At 44.4% G+C, this 20,838-nt stretch overlaps 1 protein-coding gene across 2 annotated transcripts in view; it reads right to left on the reverse strand.

Moving 5' to 3' along the window:
* Nucleotides 1-20,838, reverse strand: part of gpc5b (glypican 5b) — a 395,161-nt gene that overhangs the window by 133,667 nt on the left and 240,656 nt on the right. For both annotated transcript variants that reach the window (XM_058990024.1, XM_034039535.3), the window contains one exon: nucleotides 15,447-15,567. In XM_058990024.1, coding sequence (XP_058846007.1) covers nucleotides 15,447-15,567 — 121 coding nt within the window. The remainder of the gene's footprint in view (nucleotides 1-15,446; nucleotides 15,568-20,838) is intronic.

Consider the following 20,838-nt stretch of genomic DNA (forward strand, 5'->3'; position numbering starts at 1 on the left):
CCCACCTCCTCAAACAGACCAGTCCACCTCCTCAAACAGAGAGCAGCCCACCTCCTCAAACAGAGAGCAGCCCACCTGCTCAAACAGAGAGCAGCCCACCTGCTCAAACAGACCAGCCCACCTGCTCAGAGACCAGCCCACCTCCTCAAACAGAGACCAGCCCACCTGCTCAAACAGACCAGCCCACCTGCTCAGAGACCAGCCCACCTCCTCAAACAGAGACCAGCCCACCTCCTCAAACAGAGACCAGCCCACCTCCTCAAAGAGACCAGCCCACCTCCTCAAACAGAGACCAGCCCACCTCCTCAAACAGAGACCAGCCCACCTCCTCAAACAGACCAGCCCACCTCCTCAAACAGACCAACACACCTGCTCAAAGAGGCCAGCTCACCTCCTCAAACAGAGATCAGTCCACCTCCTCAAACAGGCCAGTCCATCTCCTCAAACAGACCAGCCCACCTCCTCAAACAGACCAGCCCACCTCCTCAAACAGAGACCAGCCCACCTCCTCAAACAGACCAGTTCACCTCCTCAGAGACCAGCCCACCTCCTCAAACAGGACCAGCCCACCTCCTCAAACAGACCAGCCCACCTCCTCAAACAGACCAGCCCACCTCCTCAAACAGACCAGCCCACCTCCTCAAACAGACCAGCTCACCTCCTCAAACAGAGATCAGCCCACCTCCTCAAACAGAGACCAGCCCACCTCCTCAAACAGACCAGCCCACCTCCTCAAACAGAGACCAGCCCACCTCCTCAAACAGACCAGCCCACCTCCTCAAACAGAGACCAACACACCTGCTCAGAGGCCAGCTCACCTCCTCAAACAGAGATCAGCCCACCTCCTCAAACAGACCAGTCCACCTCCTCAAACAGACCAGCCCACCTCCTCAAACAGACCAGCCCACCTCCTCAAACAGAGACCAGCCCACCTGCTCAAACAGACCAGCCTACCTTCTGAAACAGACCAGCCCACCTCTGAAACAGACCAGCCCACCTTCTGAAACAGACCAGCCCACCTTTTGAAACAAACCAGCCCACCTCCTCAAACAGAGACCAGCCCACCTCCTCAAAGAGAGACCAGCCCACATGCTCAAACAGACCATCCCACCTGCTCAGAGACCAGCCCACCTCCTCAAACAGACCAGCCCACCTCCTCAAACAGACCAGCCCACCTCCTCAAACAGACCAGTCCACCTCCTCAAACAGACCAGCCCACCTCCTCAAACAGAGACCAGCCCACCTCCTCAAACAGACCAGCCCACCTCCTCAAACAGAGACCAGCCCACCTCCTCAAACAGAGACCAGCCCACCTCCTCAAACAGAGACCAGCCCACCTGCTCAAACAGACCAGCCCACCTGCTCAGAGACCAGCCCACCTCCTCAAACAGAGACCAGCCCACCTCCTCAAACAGAGACCAGCCCACCTCCTCAAACAGAGACCAGCCCACCTCCTCAAACAGAGACCAGCCCACCTCCTCAAACAGAGACCAGCCCACCTCCTCAAACAGACCAGCCCACCTTCTGAAACAGACCAGCCCACCTTTAGAAACAGACCAGCACACCTCCTCAAACAAGACCAGTCCACCTTCTGAAACAGACCAGCCCACCTTAAGAAACAGACCAGAACACCTCCTCAAACAGAGACCAGTCCACCTGCTCAAACAGAGGGCCCACCTCCTCAAACAGAGACCAGCCCACCTCCTCAAACAGACCAGCCCACCTCCTCAAACAGAGACCAGCCCACCTGCTCAGAGGCCAGCTCACCTCCTCAAACAGAGATCAGCCCACCTCCTCAAACAGACCAGTCCACCTCCTCAAACAGACCAGCCCACCTCCTCAAACAGACCAGCCCACCTCCTCAAACAGAGACCAGCCCACCTGCTCAAACAGCCCAGTTCACCTCCTCAGAGACCAGCCCACCTCCTCAAACAGAGACCAGCCCACCTGCTCAAACAGACCAGCCCACCTCCTCAAACAGAGACCAACACACCTCCTCAAACAGGCCAGTCCACCTCCTCAAACAGACCAGCCCACCTCCTCAAACAGACCAGTCCACCTCCTCAAACAGAGAGCAGCCCACCTCCTCAAACAGAGAGCAGCCCACCTGCTCAAACAGAGAGCAGCCCACCTGCTCAAACAGACCAGCCCACCTGCTCAGAGACCAGCCCACCTCCTCAAACAGAGACCAGCCCACCTGCTCAAACAGACCAGCCCACCTGCTCAGAGACCAGCCCACCTCCTCAAACAGAGACCAGCCCACCTCCTCAAACAGAGACCAGCCCACCTCCTCAAAGAGACCAGCCCACCTCCTCAAACAGAGACCAGCCCACCTCCTCAAACAGAGACCAGCCCACCTCCTCAAACAGACCAGCCCACCTCCTCAAACAGACCAACACACCTGCTCAAAGAGGCCAGCTCACCTCCTCAAACAGAGATCAGTCCACCTCCTCAAACAGGCCAGTCCATCTCCTCAAACAGACCAGCCCACCTCCTCAAACAGACCAGCCCACCTCCTCAAACAGAGACCAGCCCACCTGCTCAAACAGACCAGTTCACCTCCTCAGAGACCAGCCCACCTCCTCAAACAGGACCAGCCCACCTCCTCAAACAGACCAGCCCACCTCCTCAAACAGACCAGCCCACCTCCTCAAACAGACCAGCCCACCTCCTCAAACAGACCAGCTCACCTCCTCAAACAGAGATCAGCCCACCTCCTCAAACAGAGACCAGCCCACCTCCTCAAACAGACCAGCCCACCTCCTCAAACAGAGACCAGCCCACCTCCTCAAACAGACCAGCCCACCTCCTCAAACAGAGACCAACACACCTGCTCAGAGGCCAGCTCACCTCCTCAAACAGAGATCAGCCCACCTCCTCAAACAGACCAGTCCACCTCCTCAAACAGACCAGCCCACCTCCTCAAACAGACCAGCCCACCTCCTCAAACAGAGACCAGCCCACCTGCTCAAACAGACCAGCCTACCTTCTGAAACAGACCAGCCCACCTCTGAAACAGACCAGCCCACCTTCTGAAACAGACCAGCCCACCTTTTGAAACAAACCAGCCCACCTCCTCAAACAGAGACCAGCCCACCTCCTCAAAGAGAGACCAGCCCACATGCTCAAACAGACCATCCCACCTGCTCAGAGACCAGCCCACCTCCTCAAACAGACCAGCCCACCTCCTCAAACAGACCAGCCCACCTCCTCAAACAGACCAGTCCACCTCCTCAAACAGACCAGCCCACCTCCTCAAACAGAGACCAGCCCACCTCCTCAAACAGACCAGCCCACCTCCTCAAACAGAGACCAGCCCACCTCCTCAAACAGAGACCAGCCCACCTGCTCAAACAGAGACCAGCCCACCTGCTCAAACAGAGACCAGCCCACCTGCTCAAACAGACCAGTTCACCTCCTCAGAGACCAGCCCACCTCCTCAAACAGAGATCAGCCCACCTCCTCAAACAGTCCAGTCCACCTCCTCAAACAGACCAGCCCACCTGCTCAAACAGACTAGTCCACCTCCTCAAACAGAGACCAGCCCATCTCCTCAAACAGAGACCAGCCCACCTCCTCAAACAGACCAGCCCACCTACTTAGAGACCAGCCCACCTCCTCAAACAGAGACCAGCCCACCTCCTCAAACAGAGACCAGCCCACATCCTCAAACAGAGACCAGCCCACCTCCTCAAACAGACCAGCCCACCTACTTAGAGACCAGCCCACCTCCTCAAACAGAGACCAGCCCACCTCCTCAAACAGAGACCAGCCCACATCCTCAAACAGAGACCAGCCCACCTGCTCAAACAGACCAGTCCACCTCCTCAAACAGAGACCAGCCCACCTGCTCAAACAGAGACCAGCCCACCTACTCAAACAGAGACCAGCCCACCTGCTCAACAGATACCAGCCCACCTGCTCAAACAGACCAGTTCACCTCCTCAGAGACCAGCCCACCTCCTCAATTTTTTTATTTATTTATTTTTTAGCAGACGCCCTTATCCAGGGCGACTTACAATTGTTACAAGCTATCGCATTATTTTTACATACATTTACCCATTGATACAGTTGGGTTTTTACTGAAGCAATCTAGGTAAAGTACCTTGCTCAAGGGTACAGCAGCCGTGTCCCACACCGTGGACTGAACCCACGCCTCTCCGGTCAAGAGGCCAGAGCCCTAACCACTACTCCACACCGCTGCCCAAACAGAGACCAGCCCACCTGCTCAAACAGACCAGCCCACCTCCTCAAACAGAGACCAGCCCACCTCCTCAAACAGTGCACCTGCTTTTTCTACCAGCTGACTGAGTGTGAATGGTGCTAATAACAACAGGTCACGTAGGCAAGGAAAAAGTCAAGCATGGAATTAAGATAAGAACTTGCTAATTGTGTTCACATTATTTATTGAAAAAGTGTACTGCTTAAGATACTGGTGATATTATTTTAAAAATACCTTTTTTCTGAAATTGCAAGTGTGATGTACTTTTGGCAGGTATAGCTATATATTGTGTATTATATTGAATCTGCTAACCTCCCAGATAGACAGGATGTCCTGCTCCCCAGTACTGATGATGCTCCCTTGTCCAAACTTCAAAGAGTTCAGAAACAGAGACAGAGACCCTCCTTTCCGTCTTCATCCCAGGCTTATTAGATCTCCGAGCGGAGCACACATCAAAAGGAAGGACCCTGTCCATTTACATTCTCCCCTTGCTTTCTGAACTTTCTGTGACATCAAACACAGCCATGTGTCATTTCATTAGACGCCGGGAAGAGTCACACAGATTCCATTAGCGTTTGGAGTAATGGCTCTGCATGCAGAATAATAATCTCCAGGCACCAGACAGGGATACAGAGCTAAGCACCACTGCACAGTGCCAGGGGCCCGATATACAACAAATACCCAGTTTTAGAAATGAAGAAGCACAAGCAACATTACCACTGGTACCCCCTTTAAAGGAGTGCTCACCAAGGCTTCTTTAAAACCCTTTTTCAAATCTCTTATTAGCGCCATTTTGTCTTTAGCCAGTGTTACTAGTGCTAATAAGAGGTTAAAATGACTTGAACCTTGGTTAGTACAGCAATGATGTTGCTAATAAGAGGTCAGGAAATGCATTTCAAAGCCATGGCTAGTACTTATGTAAGGGGATTAACACAAATAAGGTTTGAGTTTCTGAATCTGTTTATATATATATATATTGTGAAAGACGCTACTCGTACTCGCCACTAGGGCGTGCTTTTTCCCCCAGGTATGGATCAGAAGGACACGCTGTATTCACAGGGAAGTTGCTTTTTATTTACAAGTAATTACAAACAGCACGATTATAGTCAGGACACGCCCTGTACGGGCTACTAACTAGCTCCCTTCTTCGACCCTAGCTAACTGTAGGTGATGAAGAGGAGACAGTAACACAAGTATGTTGGGGAAATGGCTTCCCCTCCAGGAACACTGAAGCACAGGTAAGGTGAGGTAATGACTCCCCCTCCAGGAACAGGCTGGGGAAATGGCTCCCCCTCCAGGAACAGTAAAGTACACGTTGGCTGGGGAAATGGCTCCCCCTCCAGGAACAGTGAAACACAGGTAGGTTGGGGAAATGGCTCCCCCTCCAGGAACAATGAAACACAGGTAGGTTGGGGAAATGGCTCCCCCTCCAGGAACAATTAAATATAGGTAGGTTGGGGAAATGGCTCCCCTCCAGGAACACAGGGCACTGGGTGATGAGTGTGGTCCAAACAATACACAAAGTGCAAAACCAATACACAGTCCCCCTCTACAGTTGTAGTGTCCTTGTTTTCTATTCCTTTTTCACACAACACAAACAAAAGGCTTTTACAGGTACGCTCCGGCCCAGCGGACCTTGGCTTTTCCGCCACCGCAGTAAATAACGCAGGCAAACAAAACAAACAAGCAACGTTTGAACTTGCCTGTATTTTTACAGGAAACTGATAAATAAACAAAAGCGAATGCACAAAACGATTCTTTGAACTAAACTATACTTTTCAAAAACTAACTACGGTGTCAGCAGTACTTACAAAACAAAGTAACAGCAGGAACTTCAGCAAACTCCGGTATGCAGGAAAGCAATCGGGCAGTGCTTCCCCAAACAACAACACCCGATTGCTCTGCTCTGCTCTCTTTTATACTGCCTAACCCCGCCCCGTAGTAAACCCTGGCGCTAGGCAGTCTGGGCCATGTAGTTTTTGTTGCGGCCGCCATTCCTTAAAGGAATATCGCCTATTTCCCTCACAATATATATATATATATATATATATATATATATATATATATATATATATATATATATATATATATATATATAGATAGATAGACAGATATATCTATATCTATATATATATATATATATATATATATATATATATATATATATATATTTGATATGTTAACTGACCACCCTTTCTGGGTGGTAAGCTGTGGGAGCTAACCTGGAGGAACGATTTGTGAAGAAAACTTGAACAAAAGTAGATGCTAAAAGCGTCATAAATGTGTTAAAATAAAAAGTCAAGCTCTGCAGCTAGAGAGCCGGTCTGAGGCTGTGTCTGTATCAGGTGTACTACCCTTAGGAAGGGTTACTGCAGTACATTTGCACTGTAATTTTACAGCTTCCTGAGGGAAAGTGGGTTGTAGTGTGCAGGTGTATAGGTGATGCAGTGCTCCAAACAACGACAAACAACACAGTTCTGATGAAGTGATGATGGTTTTAATTATAATCTAAGGGTCGAAACTGACCAACAGAAATAATAATGAGATACAGGCAATACACAACAATGTGTACTGCTCTGTATATTTAAATCACAAGGTAGTCCGAAACAAAGTTCACGGTATTCAAGAGACACACACACAATACGCATACACGGTCACCAGTCCTCAGTGAGTGCAGTAGTGCTCGTAGTATATATACAATTTATCATGCTCCAAGTGCAGTGATGTTCCGGGTACATGCTGGCCTCCGGCAACAGCTCCAAAACGTGTTAGCCGTCTATAATAACAAGTAACAACTAGGAAGTTTCTGGAGAAACTTCGTCTGCGTTGTAAGTTGTTTTGGATAGCGTGTAATTTTAATAGTGTGGTAGAAGTGGTTTCAATAGACAAATTTGTTTCCTAAGCATTCATATCCTGTTATTTAGCATTTGACTTTAAACGAGAGGCCAAAGCTAAAGTCATTTTAAACGAGAGGCCAAAGTCCAAGACATTTTGAGAAAGGTCTTAATGGTGTCTTATACATATCCAATTGTGCTTATGAGCATATGTGCAGTATTTAAGGAAATGTAATCTGTTAAAAAAAGTCTATAGTCCAGTGTGGCAATGTGCCCCGCCCCTGTGTGCATATTATGTGTTGTGTGTTGCGTGCGTGTGTAAATGTTGGTGTATAGTCATTGGTACACGGGATATAAACGGGTCTGTGTTTCACGTGTATTTAAAAAGTGTAGATTTGTATTTAGGCACGAGGAGAGCACAAATCACTTCACGTGCTGGTTAAATGTAATATGCGAGCACGGGGTTGCACAGAATTAATTCACGTGCTGGGATTCAAGTGAATAATTAATTAGTAATTGAATCCCAGCACAACAGTATATATAGATGCACATTTTCATTCAGTCGGGGTTGGGTGTTCGGTGAGTGGAGAACGGGAGAGAGAGAAAGGAGTTAAAATAAGTAATAATAATAAGAATAATAAGTGTTTGTACTCACCGTGTTTGTTTGTCTCTCCGTGCACCGTTTGTTAAGTGTTTAGTACGTTTTGTTTGTCTATTTATTTTGGCGCAAGTGCCGTGTCCTGTTTTGTGTTTAAAACCTTTTATTTTCTGTTCTGTCTGTTAATTATTAAATGCTGAGCGCGATCACGCGCTCAGCCTCACCAAAACCCCAAGTCTCTGTTGTTTATTTCCTGGCTTCTGGTCTGACGCCACCCACTCCGGCCGTCTTTGTGACATCCAGTTTGACCATGAACGAGAGGTCAAAGGTCAAAATCCAAGACATGTTTAGAAAGCTCTTAGTTGTTTTCCTATAAGTGTGCAATAGTACATATGAGCCTATGTGCAGTATTTAAGGAGATATAAGCTGTAAATGCAGTCTATTGTCCAGTTTGACCATGAACGAGAGGTCAAAGGTCAAAGTCCAACATATTTTAGAAAGCTCTTAGTTGGTTTCCTATAAGTGTCCAATAGTATATATGAACATATGTGCAATATTTAAGCAGATAACAGATGTTAAAACAGTGTATTGTCCAGTTTGACCATGAGAGGTCAAAGGTCAAAGTCCAAGACATTTCTAGAAAGCTGTTAGTTGGTTTCTTATACATGTCCAATACTACATATGAGCTTATCTGCAGTATTTAAGGAGCAATATACTGTCAAATCTGCAGTTACAAGATTTGGCCACCAGAGGGCAGACAGAGAAAGTTGGAATGTGGCATTTTTCTGGGCACTGCGCCCACATTTCAAATCCGATCACTACAAAAATGAATAGGAACTAAATTCAAACTTATTGGAAGAGCTGTGCAAAAAATCTGGTTGATCGGTTGAAAACTGTAGGAGTAGGAGCTGTCCAGTTTTTAGCTGTCATTCTTGAAACAGCAAAATGTCCATATCTGGCTCTGGGAAGGTCAAAGATCAACGAAACCTGCGTTGACTTTTAGAGAACATGTATAATTTCTATACATGTTCAATAGTAACTATGACCCTATCTTGCCCCTATAAGGAGTTATAAGCTGTTTAATTTTTGGGGGTCATGACCTGTTACCCCCAAATCCACCAGTCCGATCGCCACCAAAAGTAATAGCAACTCAAGAGAGATAGAGTGCAATACTTGTGCAAACTTTTGAGTTGATCACTTCAAAGCACTAGGAGGAGATGCGTGCGGAAATTTGTTGGAAACTGGAATAATAATAATAATAAAGAAACCGAGAGAAAACAATGTCTGCGTTTTACAACGCAGACAATTAGACAAACAAACAAAACACTCATGATACAGCACAAAACGGGTCCTTCCGGGTTTTAAAGCAATTACCAAAACAAAGGAACAGATCGCTCCTCCAATCCATGGCTGCACATCGTTTCCCTTCCGGGTCGATGAGTTAGTGCACCGAAGCCCCGCTCGCTTTCTAGATGACCGACTTCCTTTTAACCCTGGGAATGAATTGTCAGGCCAACCAGTCCAAGGTATTCTGTTCCTGTTACTTAGCGCCCTCACAGGTCGGGAGGGAGATTTACCACCAAGAATCTCTGTATTTCTGTCACATTTCCCCATGCTTTTCTTATGCTTATCATATGCATTTACTATAGTTTATCATGGTTTGCCATGTTTTATGCTTTACCGTGCTTTCACTATGCTTTTTTACACTTTGCTGTGCTTTTACTATGGAAAACTTTTATAAGGGTACCTCTCTCCTTTAAGAAGCTGCGATCTGTTTAATTTGATAGAACGGATTGCCTGTGTGTGTCTCGGTTAGCCAATCACACTCTCTCATAAGAGTTCTATGCTGCATTTACACTGGCGTTCCAGAATCTGAGCCATTCTGTTCCGGAAGGGTGTGTCTACACTGTGAGAAACAGCAGGGGGTGCTTCTCTCAGGAGAAGCATGCACACTGTGTAAGGTGAAGACATCTGACGCTATGGTGTAATGATCATTTGAGTACACTACTTTCTTCAGTGCTTGCGGTAGATGTTGATGAAGAGCATTAGAAAAACTTTTGGAAAGGTAAGCAACATATATTTCATTTTCTTTAACATTTACTGTGTTCATGTAATGTGTAATGCAGTGAATATTTAACCACGGTATGTAATACTACAGCCCAGTTAATCACAGGGAAGCAGCAAGGGGATGACGTAGCTGGCTTGCATGCAGTGCCTGCTGGGAACTTTCTCGAATCATTCCGGAACGGGTCCTCAGTGCAGTTACACTAGCAAATATTCGTGCCGGAACTGAACCCCAGCTCTTGAGAGGATAAGAGGACATGTTCCGGAGCACGTTCAGTGGCGTTCACATGAGCGACGTCCTCTTGGCCTCTCATTCTGGAATATTTGTGCAAGTGGAAACGCACCTATAGAAGCACTAAAAAAAGATTTAGTCTAACGGGACACTCAGCATTTAGAGCTGCTACTCGCGAGGATTTTATTGCAGATGCTGTTTCGCACAGGGCATCGTCTCAGAAGCATTGTAAATCCCAGTAATTCGGCCAGTTTACAATGAGATTGCATGCTGCACTTTGTCAACATCGCTCTTATTCTTAAAATAAATTATACAAAATATGCAATGCAAGTTTTTTTAAAGCATGACACTGGTTTGAACAAACTCAAAACTGTCGTTCCACTAAGTCTCATTTTATGGTAATAAAGAACGATATATGATCATTTCTTGTTAAAGTCTTGCATAATAAAAATGCAAGATTCATTTTGCCGTGCTTTATTACCTCTGGGTTGAGTTTGCAACGGGTAAATAACATATTAGAGCGATAATTTAAAATGCAATTTTTCACCTCCAAAATCCCAGTGGCATCATAACTTTATAATAGATGTAGCTGAACACATTACATCCACTCCCCAGTAATGTTGTTGAAGCTGACACCCTGGGATCCTTCAAGAAGCTGCTTGATGAGATTCTGGGATCAATAAGCTACTAACAACCAAACGAGCAAGATGGGCCGAATGGCCTCCTCTCGTTTGTAAACTTTCTTATGTTCTTATTTCTGACAAGAATACATACATGTAAAAACAAATGTAAGAAATGTGTCCCCTGTTCTTAATTTGCATGAAACAGTGTGTTAATGTAATGTTCTAAAGTGTATTAAGTACGTGCTATAAATACTTGTGGTCTTACTTTTATCTTCTCACATGCCACAAATGTGGATCAAGGGGGGGCACAAGAGTTTGTGCCCTTTTGTACATGTGGATGACTACAATGAGACGAAATAGGGTAAATTGAAATCCGAAAACGCACAGCACAGCCCTACACACCAGCCTACATTTTGTTTTCTTTAGAGCATGCATCTATAAATAGTGTTATCTGGGTATCAGCAGTATTCAAAGTTTCTTCCGCAAGTCAATCCCTCCTTGCTGTCTCGCTGTCGTTTCATTTCTTCCGTTTTCAAACTTCCACCACACATATACAAAATTTTCCTTTGACTCATCATGATATCAATGATATCAATGCACATTCCTACATTTCTATTGGAGACTCCGCTTGAGAGGTTTAAAACGAGATTACAATCAGGATGGAGGCTTGTTAGCGGGATTTCAAGCTGTATTACAGTTAAAATACAGAGGATTTAAAACAGAATTGTGGCGAAATGTACAAAAATGCCTACACACAAAAACCCCAGAAGAATGTGCCCGTAGGGATTTCGTTGTGGAAGACAGCAATGGAAAGAAGGTACAACTTAAGTGTGCAAGTACTGTCAAGTTACTACTATACATATTTTGACAGAAAAAAAAACAACGCTCAAGCATTTTGGAAAGTAACTGAAAACACTAATTTCATACAGTATATCAAAAACGAAAGCCCCGAAAAAACGACTTACATAAAACTCGAAAATAGCTAAAAATAAGCACTGAAAAGTACAATTAATAAAACCCGAAAAACAGAAGCCCTAATTATATCCTGCAGAGTCTGGGGGTTAAAAAAGAAGATAATGGAGCATATAGACCAATGAAAAGTCTAGGGGTGACAACTGTCCCCCCTGCCTCATATGACGCACATGTACGGTATGCACAAGTACTGTATGCACATGTACGGTATGCACAAGTACTGTATGCACATGTACGGTATGCACACGTACTGTATGTGCATGTACTGTATGCACACGTACTGTATGTGCATGTACTGTATGCACACGTACTGTATGTGCATGTACTGTATGCACATGTACGGTATGCACAAGTACTGTATGCACACATACTGTATGCACATGTATGGTATGCACACATATTGTATGCACATGTACGGTATGCACACGTACTGTATGCACATGTATGGTATGCACACATACTGTATGCACATGTATGGTATGCACACGTACTGTATGCACATGTACGGTATGCACACGTACTGTATGTGCATGTACGGTATGCACATGTACGGTATGCACACGTACTGTATGTGCATGTACTGTATGCACATGTAAAAATGTAAGCTTGCCATACTGCTGGCGTCATATAGCCCCAGACTGTGATACTCTCAATAGCTTGTCCTAAAGTGTGTCCAAACTAAGGCTAATGGCAATTAAATAAGTGCTTCTTTAGATAAATGTAAAAACTTTGTGTGATGGCGAGAGACAGACACACAGGGTGCCTTCATATCCCCCAGGTTATCATCCTCTTCATAGAATGTGTCTTTATAGTTTTATTATAAATGAATCCGCAGTTCTCTCAATACATTTGACATACAGACAGTCTTCATATAAGCACAGATTCTGATAGCTGGAGATGTGACACAATTGGATAAGCATTTCTGTAGGGTTATGCAAAACTCTAGACATAAAACAGATTCTATATACCTCAAGATTATGACGCATGTCATTTACAAGTTTCGTCACAATATGACAAGTGGTGTAATATATCTGAAACAAAAACACATTGGAAATGTGAAAAAATGTCAAGTTATCAAAAGTGCCCAGCCATTTAAAATAGAGATATCAAAAACACAAGCCAAGTTTCAAGAAACCATTGGGGCAACCTTGCCCAGCACAAAGCAAATAGGCACTACTGTCAAACTGATGGGGGGCAAGGTTGCCCCAATTATTTCTACTAACTTGGCTTGTGTTTTTCATGCAAGTTTGATCCGCTTTTATTGTGCCCCAAATGTATTACCGTTTGGATAGGGTCAATGTAAATAGTAGCCTAGTCTGTTGAAAGGGTTAAGATGTAAATCTGTGTAGCGTTGCGGTTAGTTGGAGTGAAAGTATGACTAGTTAGGGTTTAAATCCTGCCTCAGTGTTTGTTATTTGAGTTGAGTTAATATCGCCAAAATGAGTTGATTAAGAATCTGTATAAATAGGCATTTGAAAAGACATGATTTTAATTAACTCAAGAACAGTGAAAGATACGACTACGCCCCGCTTGAGTAATGAAGATCGCCTGGTTGCTATCGGCATGATTGAAGGCGGCCTGTCTGTGACAGAAGTTGCCTGGAGTATGAGATGTTCTGCTTCAACAATCAGCAGACTAGTCCAGAGAAACCAGGAAACGGCACTGTGAGGGACAGGCCACGTCCTGGAAGGCAGAGGGTCACCACACCGGCCTAGGACCGTCACATCCAACTGATCCATCTGTGTAATTGTGTGACAACAACCGCGACCAGCCAACCCTCGCCAGCTGGCTGCAGCTGCACAGGAAGAGCGGCAGAACATCCCACAGCAGTCTATCCAGAGGCTGATCAGGTCTCTGCGTCAACGCTGCCAGGATTGTGTTAATGCTCAGGGAGGACATAGCCGCTACTTACTTTGTAATGTTTTCATTTTGACAGTGTGTCATGTTTTATACTGAAAACATATCTTGATTCTTTGATCTGTATTTTTGTTCACATTTTCTGTGATTTTGTTTGACATCTCTGTTTAAAATATTTGATTAAATCCATTAGACCTGAGCGTTGCGTTTCTTTTTGCATCAGTGTGCAACACTTTGAAGAGGCAAGGGGATTTTTATTGTGTACAATTAATGAAAAATTAAAAACACTGAAATGTCTTGGCTAGATAAGTATTCTCCCCCCTGAGTCAATACTTGGTAGAACCACCTTCGTCAGCAATTACAGCTGTGAGTCTTTTGGGGTAAGTTTCTACCTGGTTTGCACATCTGGACTGTGCAATATTTCACCCATTCTTCTTGGCAAAATTGTGGTGGAGGCCACTTAACGTGGTGTGTGATTTTTAAGGCAATTGGTTACACCTGAGCTAATTTAGGATTGCTATTACAAGGGGGGTGGACATTTATCCAACCAAGCTATTTCAGTTTTTGTTTTTTGTTAATTTTCTACAAATTTCTAGAATATTTTTTTCACTTGGAAGTTGTGGGGTAGGATGTGTAGATTAATGGAAAAAAAACCCCAGTACTCATTGTAATTTAACACCTTATCCGATTACTAGAAATAGTAATCTAGCAATCAATGCATTCAATTCACATTCCAGATACTTAACAATATGCTATATATCATAGCATCAGCGTATCTGGTCCGCAACAGGAAGAAATGGAGACGGCACAGGATGCAGTTTAAAGCAGTTAAAATATTTGTACTGAAGCGTTGGAACAGCAGGCAAATGGATGCTCTCTTATTAAATGGTTTAGCTCAGATAGACAGCTCCAGGACACACTTGTAGGTTATATTCAAAATAAAAACATGTATTAAAGTCAGTCAAAATGATGGCTTTGTTGCTAGGTGGGCGGGCTTATAACTTCCTTATTTTTGCGATCCTGCCTTTCAAACACCGTCGGGTATTTATTTAGGAAAAGTCATTAACGGACAATCACATAACTTTGAGACACAAAGAGAAATTTAAATTTGAATACCTCAACCTGTCAAAATGACTTCTGTGGCTAGTGTTAAGGTGGTATATGTGAATAAAATATTGCAATGACCCCTGGTCTTGAGGCTCAAAGCAGGAGATGCTAACAAAACTACTTTATTAATTAAACAGGGTCCGTGTTAGGGTCAGGACCACACCACAAAAACAATAAATCCTTCCTCCTGTCTCTATCCTAAAAACTCATTCACTTTCTCGCTCGCTCTATTCCACACACACACGCACACAGGCTCCAGCACTATCAGTCCCCTCACACACAAAGAAGAGCGGACCACTACTCTTATGGGGGGCAGAGCAAGGGCGTCTAGATGACATGGTCCGCACCCAACAGCGGCTCACACACAGCCACACTACTGAAACTAGTGGTATGGTCCCACCCTGGAACAATACAGATAACGTGAATGCACAGGACCAGATGAAACAAAAGTGTGCCCACCTGAACTGACCGGGTCGCTACAATATATTGAACTCATGAAGAGATATTATTTACATTTTTTCAAGTAATCGAGTAATAAATGAGTGCTTGAGTAATTATAAATATTTTGAGTACTCTAACCAACCCCTAGTTACAGGACTGCTGTTGAAGGCCCTGCTCCAGAATCCAGTAACTATGGACCTTGTCATAGTTCCAAACACGTTTTGCATCTCAGCCCCGTATATGAAACCACACAAGGAACCTGAGTACATAACAGATACCAATTTGAAGCGACTATATGATCCATTACTATTATTTAACTTCCATAATAAAATTAGATGTATATCTAGGGTTTCTTTGTGGTTACATCATAGTTAATCATAGTTGGATTTCTGAACATAAAGTGACTGCTTCAGAAAATAAACTTGCAAAGCTGTTTCAGTTTTCTAACCTAACAGATCCCCCTGCGTTGTCGTGCTTAGTGCTGTTACTGTCCTACCTGGTTGAATCGCTGCAGCCTCTCTTTGACCTGGGTCAGGACGGGGTCGAGACCTCTGACCTTTACCTCAGGATTCAGTTTCTGGGCTTGAAGTCCATTGCCAACCACTCTGTTTGTGTAACTGGAGAGAGAAGGAAAGACAGCTGAGTTAGACTCATGATAATAAAACACTTGGGGCAAGGTTCACGCTACTGACCAAGCTCGCTTGACTTGTGACCTGAGCAGCTGGATTGAAACCCAGGGCTCCAGAGATATCAGGCAGGAATGAGAGGCTGTGAATTACCCACTGTCTGTCCGTCACCTGGCCCCCCAGGTTGAAACCCAGGCCTCCAGAGGTGAAATGCAGAGATGAGAGGCTGTGAATTATCCTGCGTCTGTCTGTCTGTCTCTGTGACTGGCAACAGGAGCCTCTTGAAAGCTGCTGTTGTTGGGCGTGTGCTGCTGTGTTTGATCCAGCAGATGTGGTCGGGGGGGAGGGGTAACTGATTCCTGACCCAGATGAGTAACTCTCAGCTGTCAGACACTCTAATTATAGATGACAGGGTACAGTTTATGAAAAGCAGCTGATTTGTTTTTGGGTTACATGAGGCCTCAGATAAGGGCAGACAGGCGAGTCGTGACAATGTTCATCCCTGTCAGCAGCCACGCTCACAGGGAGTGGCCTTAACCCCACGCTTCCGAGTTACTTCTGACTTCTTGAAAGCGTCCAAATTCAAAGGTAAACACACTCTGAGCCCTAAGTGTAAAATCAAAGGTACATTTTCAGAGAGGAGTGGAATAGTTGTATTTGTTGAAACCTGCAAGATACATCTCATAACCTCACAGCTGAGGTTTGTTTTGCCCTTTTGACACACAGACCCAGACTCCAGAATTGCACTTCAGCACTTGTTCCAGTCTGGGGGGTGGGAGGCTATGTTCCAGTCTGGGGGGTGTGAGGCTATGTTCCAGTGGGGTGGGGGGGGGGGGGGGGGGGGGGGGGTGGGGGGGGGGGGGGGGGGGGGGGGTGGGGGGGGGGGGGGGGGGGGGGCGGGTGGGAGACTATGTTCCAGTCTGGGGGGTGGAGACTATGTTCCAGTCTGGGGGTGGGAAGCTATGTTCCAGTCTGGGGGGGTGGGAGGCTATGTTCCAGTGGGGGGGGGGGGGGGGGGGGGCGGGTGGGATACAATGCTCCAGTCTGGGGGGTGTGAGGCTATGTTCCCAGTCTGGGGGGTGGGAGGCACAGACAGACAGTTCAGCAACATTGTTCTAGCATCATCCCCAGACGGATTGGAATGGCAAGCTGTTGGCAGCTGTAGGGTTTGTTCAATAGAGCTTAGAGCACAATACTTATTGTGAGACAGTTATAAGATCATGTCCAAATATAGTAAGCCCATTCTTAAGTAGTGGTTTCAGACAGTCATGCAATCATGCTGGTGGAAGTTCGCCACAGTATAATTAAATGATTCACTCCACATTATGTAAGTGCATGACAAAAGAAGGTCAGTCCTGCTACAACAACAAATGGGCGCTAACAACAGCCGTCATGTGCAGCTGTGAGGGCTGGAGAAAGCCTCGCCAAGTAAGAAAACGGTTAACCTTATCAGTGCCAAATGATCAGAGCCATTGTATAGTGTCTCCCGATGACACTATACACTACACACTATACACTACACACTATACACTACACACTACACACAATACACTACACACTATACACAATAAACTACACACTACACACAATACACTACACACTATACACTACACACTACACACAATACACCACACACTATACACTACACACAAAACACTACACACAAAACACTACACACTATACACAATAAACTACACACTACACACAATACACAATACACTACACACTACACACAATACACTACACACTATACACTACACACTACACACTACACACTACACACTACACACTACACACAATACACTACACACTATACACAATAAACTACACACTACACACAATACACAATACACTACACACTATACACTATACACTATACACAATACACTACACACTACACACTATACACAATACACTATACACTTCACACAATACACAATAAACTACACACTACACACAACACACAATACACAATACATTACACACTATACACTACACACTATACACTACACACTATACACTACACACTATACACAATACAATATACACTACACAGCATACACAATACACTATACACTTCACACAATACACAATACACTACACACTATACACTACACACAATATACTATACACTACACACTATACACTACACACAATATACTATACACTACACACTACACACAATACACTACACACTATACACTACACACAATATACTATACACTACACACTATACACTACACACAATATACTATACACTACACACTACACACTACACACAATATACTATACACTACACACTATACACTACATACTATACAATATACACAATACATAAGAACATAAGAAAGTTTCCAAACAAGAGGAGGCCATTTGGCCCATCTTGCTTGTTTGGTTGTTTGGTTGTTTAGTAGCTTATTGGTCCCAGAATCTCATCAAGCAGCTTCTTGAAGGATCCCAGGGTGTCATCTTCAACAACAGTACACTACACACCACACACAATACACTACACACTACACACAATACACTGCACACTACACACAATACACTACACACTACACACAATACACAATACACAATACACAATACACTACACACTACACACAATACACTACACACTACACACTACACACAATACACTACACACTACACACTATACACTACACACAATACACTACACTACACACTACACACAATACACTACACACTATACACAATACACTCCACACTACACAATACACTACACACAATGCACTACACACTATACACTACACACTACACTACACTGAACAGCACTGCATCCTGTACATCACTGATCAGTTCTTCTGATAATAAATATACTAATAGAAGACTGACTGACCTGACACTTCATTCATTCGCAAAAAAAAAAGGCAAATCTGTCTGACTGCTGTACTGCAAGTACTCGACAAGAGTGATTGAGCAAACACTGAGCAAATTGCACTCAGTGTAAAGAGCTTGATAAATCCATCAGAAAACGATCTGTAGGAATAATTCACTGTTGTGCTTGAGTTGAATGACAGAACCTTGGGAAATTCTTTAGCAGATACATTTTCTCAAGGTCTTTCTCAGTGTCTTCAGTTTTGAAAATAGTTTTGGATACCTTTCTTATACCACAGGGTTTGGTGTGGTCTCCACCCTCAAATTATAAAGTGTGAAAATCTCTAATGGAAATCTGTTAATATTAGTGCTATCGATTGCTGCTCCATTTTGGTGTGGTATAGAACTGATATCATTGCATGCTGTTTGAAGTGTGATCATGTTGATTAAAATGTAATGTTTAGGTTTGAAGTGAACAGTGCTCGCAATCCAATTCATGTGTGCTAATCTACTGGCCACATTTCTTACAAAAAAGAGTGATTGCCTGTGGCAAAGTGCCCCGCCCCTGTGTGCATTTGTGTGTTCTGTGTTGTATGTTGCGTGTGTTAATGTTGGTGTATAGTCATTGGTACACGGGATATAAACGGGTCTGTGTTTCACGTGTATTTAAAAAGTGTATATTTGTATTTAGGCACGGGATTGCACATCACGCACGTGCATTTAAAATATAATATGTGAACACGGGGTTTCACGTAATGAATTCACGTGCTGGGATTCAAGTGAATAATTAATTCATTACGTGAAACCCTGTGTTCACATATTATATTTTAAATGCACGTGCGTGATGTGCAATCCCGTGCCTAAATACAAATATACACTTTTTAAATACACGTGAAACACAGACCCGTTTATATCCCGTGTACCAATGACTATACACCAACATTAACACACGCAACATACAACACAGAACACACAAATGCACACAGGGGCGGGGCACTTTGCCACATTGCCCCAAAGGTAAAATATGCTGATGACTTTATTTAACACATGATGATTAAGAACACCTACAGTACCATGGGATAATAAACAGATACAAAATAAATATTATTCAAATTACGAGGGGGTAAAGTATTCCCATAAATCAGCACTCTGAATCCTCAACAAGAGATTAAAAAAAGAAAACACAAAGCAGAAACTGGATCTGCTGAGAAGACTGCTGTCAGGGCACATCAACCATGCTCCTCCGAGGCAAACCACACACAGAACACAACAACACTCCTCTCAGTGAAAAAGAACCACTGCACACAATGATAACAAATACATCTATTGGAAAGGTGTGGCATATGGACAGCCATCTCCATATATCCTCACATTCCAATACTCTCAGTAATGTTTGTGCAAAAGAATGTACTAACACAATTGGATCAGCAGATTTGTAGGTGTATGTGAAACTGGGATATGTAACATAAGAAGGCACAGAAACCTCTGCTATATCTATACCTCCCTACGGGGTGAACCAATTCAAGTGGAAGAAAGGCTCTTGCGCTGCCAGTTATTGTAACAGGTTAGCTGCAGTCATGTGAGTGCTCAGCATCTGAAACACATCACAGAACTGCAAGAGGTGAGCAGTGCAATATGTCAGTCCAGTGCTCAGCTGAAACACAGCCCAGCTATCTTGCGCGCAGCAATAAAACAAACCCTCAGGACCCAGCTATGACTCAAACTCACTTCAAAAGGCTAACTCTGTTTGCATCCCCGTCCCCTCATAGTGTGTGCTGACAGCTGTCATTGGAATCAAGGTGTGATAACCATGACTTTCAATCCATTCTGTTACCTCTTACTGGTGTAAGCAACATTCTCACTGCTCCTCTACCTTCATCCATCTTCTTACTCCCTATTAGAACCAGCAACATTCTCACTACTCCTCAAGACCTTCAAACCATAAGAACATAAGAACATAAGAAAGTTTACAAACGAGAGGAGGCCATTCAGCCCATCTTGCTCGTTTGGTTGTTAGTAGCTTATTGATCCCAGAATCTCATCAAGCAGCTTCTTGAAGGATCCCAGGGTGTCAGCTTCAACAACATTACTGGGGAGTTGGTTCCAGACCCTCACAATTCTCTGTGTAAAAAAGTGCCTCCTATTTTCTGTTCTGAATGCCCCTTTATCTAATCTCCAGTTGTAACCCCTGGTCCTTGTTTCTTTTTTCAGGTCAAAAAAGCCCCCTGGGTCGACATTGTCTATACCTTTTAGATTTTGAATGTTTGAATCAGATCGCAGCGTAGTCTTCTTTGTTCAAGACTGAATAGATTAAATTATTTTAGCCTGTCTGCATACGACATGCCTTTTAAACCCGGGATAATTCTGGTTGCTCTTCTTTGCACTCTTTCTAGAGCAGCAATATCCTTTTTGTAACGAGGTGAC

The sequence above is a fragment of the Acipenser ruthenus genome, chromosome 17 (genome assembly GCF_902713425.1).
Source record: "Acipenser ruthenus chromosome 17, fAciRut3.2 maternal haplotype, whole genome shotgun sequence".
Taxonomy (NCBI): Eukaryota; Metazoa; Chordata; class Actinopteri; order Acipenseriformes; family Acipenseridae; genus Acipenser; species Acipenser ruthenus.